Source organism: Ictalurus punctatus, chromosome 24 (assembly GCF_001660625.3).
Source record: "Ictalurus punctatus breed USDA103 chromosome 24, Coco_2.0, whole genome shotgun sequence".
NCBI lineage: Eukaryota > Metazoa > Chordata > Actinopteri > Siluriformes > Ictaluridae > Ictalurus > Ictalurus punctatus.
In genome coordinates, this window is record NC_030439.2 from 2,760,759 (window position 1) to 2,778,628 (window position 17,870).

Here is a 17,870-nt window from a genome sequence, read left to right on the forward strand (position 1 = left end):
GATTGGATTTGCTCTTTCCGTCACAGACCCTCCCGTGTCTTCAGCACGCAGGAAGCGCGAGAGACTCGGTGGGTGAGGAAGGAGATGTGACCTGGACACCTCAAACCCCTCCAGAACCTCGTCCCAGATCTCCTACACCCCACTGTGTGAATGGTAGGTGTGTGTTTCTCTGGGTTTACTCTCTTATTTGACACTTCTCCAGCCACAGAGAGTCTGTGGTCCGGTAAAGCTTGAGGAACCAGGAAGTAGCCTTATCATTACTGTATCATTACTGTATCATTACTGTAGCAGATTGGGTTGTGTTGAGATGTTCTGTTTATTTTGAGGTCACACTGGAGTCCATTTTATAGGTTTATAGGAGGAAAGTGAATATTCTGAGGTTATTCTTCATCATCATCATCATCAGCTATATTATTGAGTTGAACTCTTTTACTGACTTTGTTTATGACTTTGTTTATTTCCTGACTTTGTTCATGACTTTGTTTCAATCCAACAACAAGCCGTAACTCCATTCTTTACTCTTACAGTGCTATAGTTTCACTTACAAATGTTGTGCTGTAACTAATAGACCATACAGTGTGTGTGTGTGTGTGTGTGTGTGTGTGTGTGCGTGTGTGCGTGTGTGTGTGTGAGTTCAATTCAAGGTTCTTTAATGGTGTGCAGACTGTTGCCAGAAAATGGTTAAATAAAATAATCACTATGACATGCCTCCAAAAACACTATACAGCCAAAAGTATGTGGACACCTGACCATCACATCCCACATACAGATTTATTCCCCGTTCTGGGAAGGCTTTTGGGGCGTGGCTGTGTGGATTTGTGTTCATTCAGCTACAAGAGCGTTTGTGAGGATGAGATCAGACGCTGATGTTGACGTGAGGAGACTCCAGGTCTAGTTCATCTCAGAGGTGTTCAGTGGGGTTGAGGTCAGGGCTCTGTGCAGGATGCTCGAGTTCTTTTACCTTCTTCCAACCTTCACACCAGGTCTTCATGGAGCTGTGTGCATTTTGTCATACTGGAACAGGTTTGGGCCTCTTAGTGCCAGTAAAGGGAAACAATAATGTTACAACTTCCAACTATGTGGTAACAGTTTGGGGAAGAACCACATATGGATGTGATGGTCAGGTGTCCACATACTTTTGGCTACATTGTGTATATCTACCAGAATTAAATAGGAAATTAACTAGTAATGCAGTTTTGGGTCTGTAGGCCCTAAGGTCTGTAACCAAGAGCCAGATGTTCCAGGTGTAGTGTCACGAATGGTGAACTGATGAAATGTTGATGCTGGTGTTATTAAGAAAAACATACAAAATCAGAACGTAAATGGCGCACATAAGTGACTAGGCAAGTTTGTATCTGTACAAGATCGGCATGGTCTGTCAGATGAATAGTATGTGAACGCAGGATGAACTGCTTCATGTCATGATAGCTGTGTTTGTATCAGCTCACACAGTATGTCTACCAGCGCAGGGGCATGTATCAGCGTGTAGATATAAAATTAGGTTACGTACAAAAACAGTGACATCTCCATAAGGTAATGATCGAAAAATAGCAAAAGGAGAAGCCAGATTATACTGGAACCATGAGGAGGACATAAAAACAAAATCATGAAGATATTATAGATTATGTGAGTGAATACAGGGCATTTTGGTGGTGCTGGCTAGGGATGGGTGATATGACAAAAATAATACATACACAATATTTATCATGATATTTAGGTTTAGTGGCCAGCTGCCAGAAAACAGTAGTGTTTCATTCATAATTATATTTATATTTCTACAATATATACAAAAATAAACTGTTTTTAAAAAGTGTTTTTTTAATAAAATAATTTTAATAAACTTGGTGTTGTGGTTAGTGTTGGAGTTTTGGTTAATTTTGTGGTTGGAGTTGTGGTTAGTGTTGGAGTTGTGAATACTGTTGGAGTTGTGGTTAGTGTTGGAGTTGTGAATACTGTTGGAGTTGTGGTTAGTGTTGGAGTTGTGGTTAGTGCTGGAGTTGTGAATACTGTTGGAGTTGTGGTTAGTGTTGAGGTTGGAGTTGTGGTTAGTGTTGTGGTTGGAGTTGTGGTTAGTGTTGAGGTTGGAGTTGTGGTTAGTGTTGTGGTTGGAGTTGTGGTTAGTGTTGTGGTTGGAGTTGTGGTTAGTGTTGTGGTTGGAGTTGTGGTTAGTGTTGGAGTTGTGGTTAGTGTTGTGGTTGGAGTTGTGGTTAGTGTTGGAGTTTTGGTTAATTTTGTGGTTGGAGTTGTGGTTACTGTTCTTGTTGGAGTTAGGTTAATGTTGTTGTTGGAGTTGTGGTTAGTGTTGAAGTTGGAGTTGTGGTTAGTATTGGCGTTGTGGCTAGTGTTGGAATTGGAGTTGTGGTTAGTGTTGTGGTTGGAGATGTGTTTAGCATTGTGGTTGGAGTTGTGGTTAGTGTTGGTGTTGTGGTTAGTGTTGTTGGAGTTGTGGTTAGTGTTGGAGTTGTGGTTAGTGTTGGAGTTGTGGTTAGTGTTGGAATTGGAGTTGTGGTTAGTGTTGTGGTTGGAGTTGTGGTTAGTGTTGGAGTTGTGGTTAGTGTTGGCGTTGTGGTTAGTGTTGTTGGAGTTGTGGTTAGTGTTGGAGTTGTGGTTAATGTTGGAATTGGAGTTGTGGTTAGTGTTGGAGTTTTGGTTAATTTTGTGACTGGAGTTGTGGTTAGTGTTAGAATTCTGGTTAGTGTTGGGTTTGTGGTTAGCATTGTGGTTGTAGTTGTGGTTAGTGTTGAGGTTGGAGTTAGTGTTGAGGTTGGAGTTGTGGTTAGTGTTGAGGTTGGAGTTAGTGTTGAGGTTGGAGTTGTGGTTAGTGTTGAGGTAGGAGTTGTGGTTAGTGTTGGAGTTGTGGTTAGTGTTGACATTGTGGTTAGTGTTGAGGTTGGAGTTGTGGTTAGTGTTGACATTGTGGTTAGTGTTGAGGTTACAGTTGTGGTTAGTGTTGGAGTTGGGATTAGTGTTGGAGTTGTGGTTAGTGTCGACATTGTGGTTAGTGTTGAGGTTGGAGTTGGGGTTAGTGTTGGAGTTGTGATTAGTGTTGACATTGTGGTTTGTGTTGTTGGAGTTGTGGTTAGTGTTGAGGTTGGAGTTGTGGTTAGTGTTGGAGTTGTGGTTAGTGTTGTTGGAGTTGTGGTTAGTGTTGGAGTTGTGGTTAGTGTTGAGGTTGGAGTTGTGGTTAGTGTTGAGGTTGGAGTTAGTGTTGAGGTAGGAGTTGTGGTTAGTGTTGAGGTTGGAGTTGTGGTTAGTGTTGGAGTTGTGGTTAGTGTTTAGGTTGGAGTTGTGGTTAGTGTTTGAGTTGTGGTTAGTGTTTAGGTTGGAGTTGTGGTTAGTGTTTGAGTTGTGGTTAGTGTTTAGGTTGGAGTTGTGGTTAGTGTTTAGGTTGGAGTTGTGGTTAGTGTTTGAGTTGTGGTTAGTGTTGATGTTTTAGTTGTGGTTAGTGTTTAGGTTGGAGTTGTGGTTAGTTTTGGAGTTGTGGTTAGTGTTTAGGTTGGAGTTGTGGTTAGTGTTGAGGTAGGAGTTAGTGTTGAGGTTGGAGTTGTGGTTAGTGTTGAGGTTGGAGTTGTGGTTAGTGTCGACATTGTGGTTAGTGTTGAGGTTGGAGTTGTGGTTAGTGTTGACATTGTGGTTAGTGTTGAGGTTGGAGTTGTGGTTAGTGTTGACATTGTGGTTAGTGTTGAGGTTGGAGTTGGGGTTAGTGTTGGAGTTGTGGTTAGTGTTGACATTGCGGTTATGTTGAGGTTGGAGTTGTGGTTAGTGTTGGAGTTGTGGTTAGTGTCGACATTGTGGTTAGTGTTGAGGTTGGAGTTGTGGTTAGTGTTGACATTGTGGTTAGTGTTGAGGTTGGAGTTGTGGTTAGTGTTGACATTGTGGTTAGTGTTGAGGTTGGAGTTGGGGTTAGTGTTGGAGTTGTGGTTAGTGTTGACATTGCGGTTATGTTGAGGTTGGAGTTGTGGTTAGTGTTGGAGTTGTGGTTAGTGTCGACATTGTGGTTAGTGTTGAGGTTAGAGTTGTGGTTAGTGTTGGAGTTGTGGTTAGTGTTGAGGTTGGAGTTGTGGTTAGTGTTGAGGTTGGAGTTGTGGTTAGTGTTGAGGTTGGAGTTGTGGTTAGTGTTGAGGTTGGAGTTGTGGTTAGTGTTGGAGTCTCTACGCTCAATCACCACGGTGTAAACTGCATTAGCCAAGTTGAATTACACTACTTTTGTATTTAAAGCAGCGCATGAGTTTCTTATGCATTAAAAAGTGCCGTTTCCTCACGTCTGGCTCAGCGCCAGTGACGGATTGCTCTCACCCTGTTCAAGCTGTAGTGTGTAGTGGGGGAAAGATTCGAGGTTGTGATGAGGTAATAATGACTGCCCATGCATGTGTGTATGCTGTGTGCACAGCTGTTAAAGAAAAACGAACGCGGCGTTATATCAGGCTGCTGAATGTAGTGCACACCAATGAAATCGCGTACCACAATTCCTCAGCACATCTTGTGTCACAGGTTTGCGTTGCGCACACACACGGCACACACATCCCTTACGCTTCCCCCCGAGTGATCAATAAATTCTCTCATGTGACACTTTTTTTGTTTTTTTTGCGTAAGCGACCGCCATTTTTCTCGACAAACACTGTTTCCATACTGTTTTTGACGTAAACTTTCTGAGCTAAAGTTAAACGGAAAAAGAATACGTTGACGCTTGTGAAATTTTATAGATAATTTGCATTTCCATCAGTTATATCGGTAAACATGTTCATGCGTTAAACCTTTTATTGCAAAAAAACCCTAAAACAACCCTTGAGTGGAACCGTGGCTGTGTCTGTGGTCTGAGGCGGATTATAGTCAACTGGCAGGTTTTAAAACATGATTGGATTGAACAGCTTGGCAACCCTCATTTCTTTATGACTGTCTCCTCTGTGTGTGTGTGTGTGTGTGTGTGTGTGTGTGTGTGTGTGTGTGTGTGTGTGTGTGTGTGTTATACTAGCCACATATGGTTCTCTGTAATGCTGATGCTTCCATGGAATTAGATTTTATGTGTCATTTTTACTCAGAAGACTGTATACTTCTGTGGCTCAAACCCTTCATCATTTTCTCATGAGACCAAAGGAAAATAAAAAATGAAAGGCAGGCTCGTTTATTAACGAGCTTCCAGGGATCACACGTGTACTGAAAATTAACTTTCCGAAATCATACTCCGTCATGTCTCATGGTTTAACTGTGAGCCGAAATGTTGTTTTTTTTTTTTTGCCTTTGTTGCAGTTTAACACCAGTGAAAGCAGATCTGACTTATTTACAAAAAGAATGTAATGCTTAAAGCATGCCAACAAAAAAGCTGCTTAAAAAAATACCAGTGTGTTGCAGGGTGTCGTCAGCTCCACCCAGTGTCACTCACCATTTCTGCTTAATGAGTTATTTTCTCACACAGACTAAACCTTCAACTAGGGATGCACCGAATGTTCGGCAACCGAAATTAGTGAAAATGCAGAATAAATTTGACTGAACAATGACGTGTTTGATGACACGTCCAAATAGCCTAGCAACTAGAGTGAGACCCACGAATGTCACGACCTCGATGAGGGGCCGCGCGCACGCACGAGCTACATGCACGAGCTACCTGCACGGGCTACATGCACAAGCTACATGCACGAGGTACATGCACGAGCTACATGCACGAGCTACCTGCACGAGCTACATGCACGAGCTACATGCACGGGCTACCTGCACGAGCTACATGCACGAGCTACCTGCACGAGCTACATGCACGAGCTACATGCACGAGCTACCTGCACGAGCTACATGCACGAGCTACATGCACGGGCTACCTGCACGGGCTACCTGCACGGGCTACCTGCACGGGCTACCTGCACGGGCTACCTGCACGAGCTACATGCACGGGCTACCTGCACGAGCTACATGCACGAGCTGCATGCACGAGCTACATGCACGAGCTACATGCACTAGCTACATGCACGAGCTGCCTGCTTGTCGGATGTTGACGGAAGTTTACTGTGGACAGGTGCGTTTGTTTTGTTTCTGTTCCGGAGTATTCTGTCACGTCGCGAGACGTAAAGGGAGTAGAGTACGGAATCAGGTAAAGACATTTATTTAAGGGCAGGCAGACAAATCCAAATCGTAATCCAAAAAATGTAGTCAAGACAGGCGAAGGGTCGGGCGATCGGCAAGCAGGCATAAACGCTGGAATCAGAGTCGCGGTCACAGAAAACTGGGTCACAACACAAAACAAGAAACATGAACTAGCTCTATGGACTGGGAGTGGAAAAACCAGCGGGGACTAAATGAACTGATCCATAGATCAAACTAACTAAATCTATCAAGGAACAGAACATTAACAACGTATCTAACTCTACTATATCTACTATAATACTCGGCGAGGTGTACAGGGACGCGAGCGGTGAATATCCCCAAAATAATCAGCTGAATAGAACCCAATAGAACCATTTTTTGCACTCTTGTCAGTGCACCTTTTAATGCATGTTTTTAGTTGTAGGCTACAGAGTGTTCCGTTCTTTCAGCAGTAAGTTATAGGCCTAACATGGGCTATTCAAGGGGCTCAAAGATGACCACATCAAAATATTTTTATTTTGCTTATTTATTTATTTAAAGTTATATTGTGCCTTGTCGGTAGCCTACACCTGCTGGAATGGAAAAAAATGTTCAGTGTTAAATAAATATTTTGTTTCTTTAAAAGCAAGACAAAATCGTGTTCGGTTTCGGCCTTCGGCTTTCGGACGTTTTTCATTATATTCGGTTTCCGCTTCGGCCGAGAATTTTCATTTCGCTGCATCCCTACCTTCACCAGAGGATGCTAGCGAGCGTCCAGCGGCTGAACAGCTCAGACATGCAACACCATTGTCTGGTGAATACAGCACTCCGTTTGACTGCATAGAGACTTAAACCCGTGGGGGACGCTGTCTGTTTTGTAACGTATGTAGGAGTGGTGTAAAGATGGCCGGATCAGAACTGTTTCATATTAAAACGAAGATCAGAGGAAGAGAGTGGGGAGTGACACTCACCACACTGCTGAAATGGAAATTCATCAGTAACAGCCAGGCCAGTGGTAACAAGTTTGCAATACCTTTACAAATGAAGAGTAGAAACACACACGCACACACACACACACAGCTGATCAGATTGCAATACAATTATCCCATTGTTGCGGCGAGAACAAGGACAATAAAAGGTGTTCAGGAAAAGTGTCGAGAGCCTTTTCTTTAGGCCTTCCAGAAGAGTGGAGTTTATTAGAACAATAATGGAGACTAAATCTGGAACGGCATGTTCAACAAGCACTGAGTGTGATGGTCAGGTGTCCACATTTGGAGTAAATTGTATTGCAGAACACAAGATTGCAATTTTGTTTTTAAAGGATTTGTTTAATACAGTCGTCTAAAAGCATACGCCTAATAATAACTTGTGCATTAGACCATTGAATGCACAGGATATTTCACTGCATGTGTGGCAAATGTAAATCTGCAGTAAGAGCATATACCAAGAGAGTGCAGCTGTATAACGAACCACATCTACAACCGCACACCGCCTCGTACAAACCCTGGCCGGATTGTCCGTATATGGGACCGGGCGAGTTAATGACTAGACTTTTAAAATATTTGTCATATTTTGTACTGGAAGAGATGCGAACAGATACAGAATTAACAGTTAATACTACAACTTGTGGAGGTTTTTGTGCTTTATTTATTTCTTTTTTTGTGGAAAACCACTTGGACTGGCGAAATTGCTACTGTCTTTCATAGTGATGTTTGTAGGTAAATCAGACCTTTCACAATGTACCCCCAAGGGAAAATGGTGGACCATTGGTACAGCAGTAACATGTTTTTACAAGATAAGAGAAACTAGGAGATAATGACACATTTCTGTGGTATAGGTAGTCGAGAGACAAGAAAAAGCTCACAGTGATCTTCTTCTCTCTCTCTCTCTCTATCGAGAGAGAACTCACATAAACTCATGAGTTAACGTAAGAGAGCGTGCCATATTAATAGTGATCAATAGCTGCATTTACATGGACAGCAATAATCCACTCTTAACCCGATTAAGACCATACTCTAATGAAGAAACTACCATGTAAACAGCAATTTTTACTTACCTTAATCTAATTAAGGTCATAATCGAATTAAGCTCTAATCTAATTAAGACAGGTGGAGTACTCCTGTTTTAGTGGCATTATGGACATGTATTACAGATATGTAAACACCTTAATCACATTATGAACGTCGTGTGGGAGTTTTCACCGCATTTTGCGACAGGACACGATCACACACGGCAGTTCTCGACATTTTAGGGCGAACAAGAGAGCACGGCTGTGTCCCAAACCGTGTACTGACCTGCTATAGGTGTGTAGTGGGGGAAAATACATGTATCTCAGCTACTATATAGACGGTAAGTATGTGGTTTGGGACACACCCACCGCTTCAAGCAGTTGTCGTTTAGCATGTACAGCATGACAAATAATTAACTGCACTTTAAGCGTTCGTAAAAAAAATAAATGAAAACCCCCAAAACTGTATACGGTACCACAACGAAGACGAACTGTATGTTGATACGTGAAATTCTGGAGGGACAATCTAATCATGTTCTACAACACGTAAAACCTGAACATGACAGGAGTATTCTAAAAGCGACTCATGTAAACACCTTAATAACATTATTATCTTAATCAGAGTAAGGTCAATAATTAGATTACTGCTGTCCATGTACACGTAGTCAGTGTTTGTCTACGGTGTCAGGTTTGGTGGTTGCATCTTACGTTTTTCATTCATGTAGTATGTGTGGTGAGCCTGTACTTTAGCTATACGTTCATGTAAATCTACGGTCTTTATAGCCATAGTAAACATAAATGTAAAGTAGGAGGGGGGCTGGATCAAGGCCCGCATATAACAGAGGGTTTCTTTCTTAGAAAAGTTTCCAAAAAGGTTTTTTTTTTTTTTTCCCAGAAACTGCATAGTTTGAGGCTAATTTGGATTTGCTGCTCAGAAAATGTGGACCCTGAATGGCCATTTTAGGCAAAAATAGGTCTAAACATATGTGTGGATTCAGAGTTTATTTATTATTATTATTTACTATTATTAATTTCGACGACACAATCAATCAATATGTAAATCAAGATTAAAAAATAAAAAAATAGGTCTTATATTAATCTTTATTGCTCTCTTGGTGTGTGTTTCTTGTTTCATTGGAAAATGTGTTTTTAATGTGTTGCTCAAGTCTGTTCTGTCGGTTCAGTTTCATCTTCGCTGGATCAGCATGGGTTTGTTTCCTGTGTTCATCCAAAGGGAGAGAATAGCCCTGTTCCTATTGGATTATTTTATCAGGGGAAGTCCCTAATACATATTTTACACGCCTACACAGTCATAAAACTCTCACATCTGGTCAGCATTAAAATGACCACAGGTCGGATCGAGCTTCTATTGGGTCGTACTTTCTACAAATCTGGACGTCTGCATCATGTGGTCACGTGATTACGACATGACATTCAAGCGGTCCTCGGGGCTCTGGAGTAGAGAAGTAGATATTGTCTGTTATTTCGGTTTGGGGGTGAACCAGTGTTTCGGAAACAATATGAAAATACAATTAAACAAGATTACGAGGTGCATTCGTTTTCGCTTCGTGACTCAGGAAGTGTTTAATATCTGGGGGAGGGTAACTGATAGACATGCTACGAGACAGAATATGGCAGACGGGGTTTTTTTCCACACGAGTGAACATCTGCATAGAAAATCACAGACATGTGCATGTGGACTAAAATGATCAGACGATGAGTTTGTCGAAAAACAGTAGATAATGCAGACTGTAATTTTCTCAGAGGAGGATGGAGAAAAATACAGACATGGCCGACCTGGATGTATAAATAATAAGTTACCCCAGGACTCCATGTAGTTTATTCCCATCTGAGTCGGCTACTGATCTAGATGTTGATGTTGATTTCATTAACCAGCGTAGTCCAGGGACGCGGGCTGGTGGCACTGGACCCATTCCTATCGGGAGTAAATGCCCCTTTACAGGTAGCCCATGTCTGTAATAAATGCTTTCAGTGCTTTTCCCGGGTCCCAGCACACCTGAGGCAGGTGATAAATGGCATGACCGACAACGGCACTCTGTATTCTTTTGTTCTTGAATAGAGAACAAAATTGAATAGAGACCTTGAATAGATTGTCTGACAGGTTCCACAACATCCGGATCAGGGACCCCATTCGTCACATACCACGTTCAAATGTAGCGCCGGCGTACACTGCTCTCACAAACGTCATCCCGGCTCTCTGCTGGTTGTCTCGATTTCAACAAACTACAACAAAGACCTAGATTTCGTAGTTGCTTTTTCAGTTAAATGTGCATTAGGCAATATCTGACAATTTTTTTTTTTTTAAATAGTCAAGATTGGGTCTCTGTTGACATGGCTTTCAAGAACACTTGCTACACTTGCTACTGGCTCATAATGATTCATGAGGATGTTTCACGAGTGCCGTCACTGTCCTTTTTTCCTTTTCAATAAGATCTTATGAGCTCTAAGCTCCAGGATAAGCATGTTACCATCGGTGTGTCTATAAAATGACTGACAAGTGGCCCATCCAAACACAAACGGGCATTCTGGACTGTATGGCACTTTTCCAAACGGCTTTCTCGAGCACATAATACATTTGTTCTGAGACCACGGCTTAAACCTGTAGTTTGTTTTTAAATCATGTTCTGTATATCCCTATATATATATTTTACCAGCTTATTTGTACCAGTAATTAATGGGGAAAAAAATGTATTGGACCTTTATTTGGGATTCTGTAAGCCTTTGAACCAGAAGCAGTACAGTACAGTGTGGATAAAGCACAACAGTATTCAGGTATGTTCAGTGTATTGATAATACAACGGACTGCACTGTACTCTGTCTTTCAGCCAGTGGGTGTGTTTCTATTGCAGTCATGACACTAGTTTCCTGACCTCAGTGTGGGGGGTGTTTGGGAAATCTGATGCCACAGTCTTCCTTCCATTAAGCTCTTAAGAAATATATATATATATATGTGTGTGTGTGTGTGTTTACAGTCCCTTCTAAACCTACTGGAACGGCAAGGCCAGTTCATTTGTTTTTGCTGTAGACTGAAGACATTTGGGTTTGAGATCAAAAGATGAATACGAGAAGAGAGTTTATTATTTCAGAGTTTATGTTAAACGACAGAACATTGTGTATCAGACCACCCAATTTGTAGGCCAGCCAAAACTATTGGAACGTATGACTGACAAGTTTGTTCTGATAGAGTGACTGTTTAAACAATAAATAGCTCTGAACATCTACTCTTGGTTTTAGTTTAATCTGTTGTTAAAAAGTACAAACCAACGTGAAGATCAGCGAGCTGTCTATGGGAGAGAGAAAAAAGCAAGTCAATTTAAAGCTGAGAAAAGAGGGAAAATCATTCAGAGGCATTGCAGAAGCATTGGGGCAGAGCCAGTATAATAACTTGGAATGTCCTGAAAAAGAAAGAAAGCACTGGTGTACTAACAACCAGACATGGAACATGAAGAAAACAACAACAGCTGATGACAGAAACTGAAAGCTGTGAAGAAAAACCCGAAAACATCAGTTAGTGACATCACCAACAGCCTCCGCAGGGCAGGGGTGAAGGAATCACAATCCACCGTTCGAAGAAGACTTCGAGAGAAAGATATAAAGGCCATACCACAATATGTGAACCACTCATCAGCAGTAAGAATCAGAAAGCCAGATTAGAATTCACAAAGAAATACATGATCCACAAAAGTACTGGAATGAAGATGAACCTCTACCAAAGTGATGGAAATGCCAAAGTGTGGAGAAAGAAAGGATCTGCTCATGATCATGTCATTTCCTGACCAATGGGTTGTTGGTAAGACCAGTAAAAGTTTAATATTTTTCCATTTTGGGCTTGGCCCATCTTTTTTTTTTTTTTTTGCCTAGGAGTATGTGTATGTGTGTGTGTGTGTGTATAAACAGTACGTATATATAAATAGATATATATATATAAATGTACGCATATTTTATATGTTGCCATTATCTGTTAGCACTACTTCAGTGTTGGTTTTTAAATTCTCCAGCAGCTATAGAGAACAGCACTCAGCACCAATTAGATGAGAAACCTGACACGCAAATCAAATCTAATGAACCACAACGCTTGAACGCTGTATTGATCCAAGTGTCCTTCACATTAATACATCACTTGAGGGTGATGTTTTTTTAGTGCCCCTTAAAAATAATCATTTAAATAATAATAATAAATTATTAAATGTTTATATATATATATATATATATATATATATATATATATATATATAAAACTATTATAATGTATAATGTAACTACATTATTAGCTAGGAACAAGTCTACACTATGGATCCACTAATCGTAGGGTTGGTGGTTTGATTCCCAGCCCGCATGACTCATGACAACCTGCCGAAGTGTCCTTGGGCAAGACACTGAACTCTAAGTTGGTCCTGATGGCAAGCCTTGCGTGGCAGCTCTGCTACCATTGGTGTGTGTGTGTGTGTGTGTGAATGGGTGAAAGCAGTGTAAAGCACTTTGTAGAACCGCTAAGGTTAAAAAAGCGCTATATAAGTGCAGACCGTTTACTTTCAATACAAACAGTGCTTTTGAATGTAATTTGTTATGGTTTTAATTTTGTTGGTAAAAATTCTGCTCTACCCCATGGGGGAAAATCACTGCTTTTCTTCAGTATGAAGACACTCTCTCAAACCAAGTTTCAGCCAGGTTTAAAGCATGTAACACTAAAATCTAGATGATTTTTAAGATGACTTGTCAGAGATGCCATCCTTCTGGGAGTTTTAGGTAAGTTTTTGAGGACAAGATGTGTCTGTGTACTGCATATACAACTACTGGCGTGAGAACTGTGCAAGCCAAACCCGGAGAAACGATTTACGACTGGTTTACAGATGTTAGGAAATGCTGATTTTCTTCATACTCACGTGTGTAAGGTGATGAATGCCAGTCTCGCTTGGCTCACTTTCTTTATTTAAAAATAATAATAATTCTGTAATTAATGCAAATAATGTAAATGTAAACGCTTGCGATAGTTAATTAACTGTCAGGATTGAAACACGTTAGCTACTTTTGACCCAAACTTCAAGAAGAATGGGCCATCAAAGAGGAGTTCAACTCAGAATTTGTGGTTTGGGCAGGTGTGTAACTGAATGGAGGATGTCTAGACGTGGGTGTTTCAAGAGTACGAAGCAAGGGGCGTCCACAGAGCAATGCGAGGCGCCTCGGGAGTCAGGGATTCACGTCTACCTGTTCTGGACCAAAGGTGGAGATTGCTATCTGACTCACCAGGATGGTGAAGTGACGGCGGAGGAACTCTTGATCCAGGCAGCAGAAGTTGTCGGTAAGAGCATTGGCAAGCACCTGAGACTGGTGTGTGTTTAGAGTAAAGCGATGTAAGAGATTTAAAGTGTGTTTGGTGTCTTGTGCAGGGATCACACCTGTATGCCATGTTCTGTTTGCGCTGTACGACCCGTCGTGCTCTTGTTGGTACAGTCCTAACCACAGATTCGACCCCAAAAAACAGTCGAGCCTGATACTTCACTTCCGCATGAGGTTAGTGTGAGACTGCGGGCCTGTTTTGTTTTTTTTGTTGTTGTTGTTTTTTTGGTGAGGTGGGAGGGGGGCAGATTAGCTTGAATGATACATACATATAACAACGCTATTTGAGCAAAAGAGTTAGTATTTTTAAAACGTGCAGGTTCTACTTTCGGAACTGGCATGGACTGAACGAGACGGAGCCGATGGTGTCGCGTTACGCGAGTCACACCGGGAGCGAGTATGGAGCTGCGCCTCTGCTGGAGATCACGTCTCTGGAGTACCTATTTGCTCAGGTGAGGTTGTGAAGTCTGACAGCCAAATCCTGGCTTTTTATTTGTTGTTGTTGTAATATCTGCATTTTACTAAGATAGATTTGTATTGAGGAACTCCATGGCGAGGGTTGGATCACTGTTTTATCATTAACAATCCCAGAACAATCCCAGAATTTTCCTTTTTGTCTAGATTTTGTGACGTAGAAAAAATCATCCACACCTTGCATAAACCAGTCCAATTCTACCTGCTTTCTCTGAATAACTGTGTGTATGGCGCAGGCAAAATGTGATTTTGTGAACGACGTGATATCGCTGGAGGATGTGACGGATGAGACGGAGCTCAGCGGCTTTAAAAACGAGAGCTTGGGCATGGCTGTGCTGCACTTGTCCCACAAGGCTCTGCAGAATGGCACCTCTCTACAGGAAGTGGCCAGACAGACCAGGTGTGAGCTTCATTTAAAAAAATTTTTTTTTTGCAGTGCATAGAAGGTTATTTGTAAGAAGAGACTAAAGAATTTGCATGCAGTAAATAATCTCACAAGTCATGCTGACATCCAGGGACTGTAATTGACGTATGGTTAAAAGGAAGTGAATTCAGATCCACTTTGAAATCTGATCAGTAGTGGGTTAAAGACATGCACCTGTGAGTGATGTGCCTAATCGAGGTGACTGATTTCTTTGTGTGGACATGAAACTTCTCCAGCTTCCTGCGCTGCATCCCCCGCTCGTTCTCTCGCCACATCAGCCGAGACAACTATCTAACGAAGTTACGCATCCGCCGTGTGTTCGCCAAGTTCGTGCGTAGCTTCCAGCAGCATACGGTGGGCCAGGGCAAGCTGGGCTCTCAGGAAATCATGTATAAGTACCTGTCCACGCTGGAGCGTCTGGCTCCCCGCTTCGGCACTGAGACCTTCTCCATCTTCCACCTCGACTTGAGGCAACACAGCGATGGCAGCAGCTCGTATCTGAACGCCTCACGAGCACACGAGCCCCTGGAGGAAATTACCTGCAGTCGGCCCACACACGAGGTCATGGTGTCTGGCACCACTGGAATCCGATGGAGGAAGAACCCGGACCCGAGGGTAGGTATTTTTTCTGTTTTATGTTGCTGAGGAGTGTTTCAGTGTGGGCACTTTTTGGTCTGATTATGGGTTTATGTTGCAGGCTCAGGAAAATAACTATATGGGGAATGACTACTTGAGTAAGAAGAAGCGAGAGAAGCATGACGTCATGCAACAGGAAAATCACTCGGAGGAATTTTCCTGGAATGTGTTCTGCGACTTCCCTGAAATCTCACACATTGCCATAACAGGAGCAAATGTCTGCATCAGCCAGCAAGACAGCTTTGCAATGGTGAGACCCTGAACATTATACTGGTGCTGTACTGTTAGGGCAGAAGAGCCAAAAAACTATTGTTCTGTCTTTTGTTTGAACAAGAAATTGTTTTGCACTGTTTAGCATGTTACATCATATACATTTAGTAGGTTTCTGGTTTGGACTTCTTCTTTGGAATTACACTTCTTGTTTCGCTTTGAAAATGATGTAATCAGTTTTCTTGCAAAACGCGTACGGTATATGTCTGGTCAGACATATACCGTACGCCGTTTCGCAAGAAAACCGATTGTAGTTGTAATTGTTGTAATACAGGACTTGCGCTTGAAGTCCGCTCTTGAGGCGCGCTCTCTGGTGTCCCTGCTTGACGGGTACTTCCGGCTGACAGCAGACGCTCACCAGTACCTCTGCCACGAGGTGGCACCACCCAGAGTGGTCCTTAGCGAGGCCAACGGTCTTCACGGTCCAATACTGTAGGTGTCCGTTTTTACGTTTTACTACGTGCTCGGTTGCTCAACATGTGGTACTGAATTGTTGTTTATTTACTTTCCTATCAGTGATGAGTTTGTGCTGCAGAAGCTGAAGAGGGAACATGTGGATGAGGGCGCATACTTAGTGCGCTGGAGCGTTCTGGACTACCGACGTATCATATTAGCGGTTCTGAGTAGGACTGAGGTACCGTTCACATACATGGCTGCAAAAACCAAAGTAGCTGCACAGAATTCTTCTTCTTCGTGAGAATCTCACCTGCTCAATATTCAACTCAGTGAACATATTTCCTGACCGCAGTATCGTAAGGTTGGATCTTTGGGATTTTGGTCCAAAATGAGTTAACCACAAAAACTTCACCACTGGGGGGGGAGACTTTATTCTCCTGTGATGTTAGTTTATTTCTGTACCAGTTCTAGTTATTCAATGAGATTAAGAGAAACAGTCAGAGCCTTATCAAACCAAACAGTATTTGATCTTAGAGAACAATAATTGCAGCCTTCACAATTTTTACTTCCTACTTTTTTTTTTTTTTTTTTTTGAGAATGTGAATTTGAAGTAACCTTAAAGTGCATTCCTTGCACATCTGTAAAAGGAAATGACAGTACTGTGGACTTTTGCTAGCTGATGTAGCGTCAAAACTCAAAACGGCTCTTCATCCAAAACCTAAGCCATGATTTTATGTCAATTTTTGGTGCATCTTGATTTATATAGAATGAATCGAGAGTTTTGAATGTTTATGAACAAGGGTCTGGCTTGTAACACTGAGGGAATATTTGTTTCAATAGGAGGGACAGAGTCCAACACATAAGCAGTTCAGGATCATGCAGAAAGGCTCTGTGTTTACGCTAGAGGGCTGGGGCCGAGAGTTCTCTACTGTTAAGGAGCTCACAGACAGCCTGAAGACCTTTGTGCTTAAGTCTGGCCAAGACTGCTTCACTGTGAAGAAGTGCTGCCTGCCCAGACCTGCAGGTGATTTGCAGTGTTGATTACACTCTGGAAACCTGGAAGTATGTGATATGAAATGTACTTGGATGGGAGTCAAGGTACTGAATGTTGGGGGAATGAGGTTTGCACATCCTTACTTGTACAGTGGCAGGTCTATATCTCTGCCTAAATGTGACCTAAAACATCATCAGGTTTTCACACAAGTCCTAAAAGTAGATAAAGAGAACCCAATTAGATGAGACACAAATGAGACACAAATATTATACTTGGTCATTTATTTATTGAGGAAAATGATCCAATATTGCATATCTGTGAGTAAAAGTATGTGCACCTTTGTTTTCAGTATGTGGTGTGAGCCCCTTGTGCAGTAATAACTGCAGATAAACGTTTGGGGTAACTGTTGATCAGTCCTGCACGTCGGCTTGGAGGAGTTTTAGCCCGTTCCTCAGTACAGAACAGCTTCAACTCTGGGGTGTTGGTGGGTTTCCTCACATGAACTGCTTGCTTCAGGTTCTTCCACAACATTTCTAGGTCAGGACTTTGACTTGGCCGTTCCAAAACATTAACTTTATTCTTCTTTAACCGTTCTTTGGTAGAACGACTCGTGTGTTTAGGATCGCTGTCTTGCTGCATGATCCACTTTCTCTTCAGATTCAGGTCATGAACAGATGTCCTGACATTTTCCTTTAGAGTTCACGGATATAATTCAGATTCATTGTTCCATCAATGATGGCAAGTCGTCCTGGACCAGATGCAGCTAAACAAATCCAAACCATGATACTACCATCACCATGTTTCACACAGATGGGATACGGTTCTTATGCTCGAGTGCAGTGTTTTCCTTTCTCCAAACATAACACATCATTTAAACCAAAAAGTTCTATTTTCCTAATAGCATTCTGGGTTGTCTACGTGATCTTTAGCAAGCTGCAGATGGGCAGAAATGTTGTTCTTGGAGAGCAGTGGCTTTCTCCTTACAACCCTGCCATACACACCATTGTTGTTCAGTGTTCTCCTGATGGTGGACTCATGATCATTAACATTAGCCAATGTGAGAGAGGCCTTTAGTTGCTAAGAAGTTACCCTGGGTTCCTTTATGACCTTGTGGACGTCTTGCTCATGGAGTGATCTTTGTTGGTCTCCACTCCTGGGGAGGGGAACAATGGTCTAGAATTTCCTCCATTTGTACACAATCTGTCTGACTGTGGATTGGTGGAGTCCAAACTCTTTAGAGATGGTTTTATGACCTTCTC

General features: G+C 42.1%; 1 protein-coding gene across 2 annotated transcripts in view; it reads left to right on the forward strand.

Moving 5' to 3' along the window:
- The window catches only part of tyk2 (tyrosine kinase 2), a 25,024-nt gene continuing 7,154 nt past the window's right edge, over nucleotides 1–17,870 (forward strand). The window contains exons 1-10 of one of the 2 annotated variants that reach the window (XM_017455206.3): nucleotides 1–153; nucleotides 13,177–13,379; nucleotides 13,468–13,591; nucleotides 13,737–13,869; nucleotides 14,128–14,291; nucleotides 14,552–14,930; nucleotides 15,013–15,201; nucleotides 15,496–15,653; nucleotides 15,738–15,855; nucleotides 16,458–16,641. In XM_017455206.3, coding sequence (XP_017310695.2) covers nucleotides 13,196–13,379; nucleotides 13,468–13,591; nucleotides 13,737–13,869; nucleotides 14,128–14,291; nucleotides 14,552–14,930; nucleotides 15,013–15,201; nucleotides 15,496–15,653; nucleotides 15,738–15,855; nucleotides 16,458–16,641 — 1,633 coding nt within the window. In that variant the 5' untranslated portion in view covers nucleotides 1–153; nucleotides 13,177–13,195. Of the gene's footprint in view, nucleotides 158–13,176; nucleotides 13,380–13,467; nucleotides 13,592–13,736; nucleotides 13,870–14,127; nucleotides 14,292–14,551; nucleotides 14,931–15,012; nucleotides 15,202–15,495; nucleotides 15,654–15,737; nucleotides 15,856–16,457; nucleotides 16,642–17,870 lie in introns of both variants that reach the window. The other variant, XM_053675229.1, reaches the window with a different exon arrangement.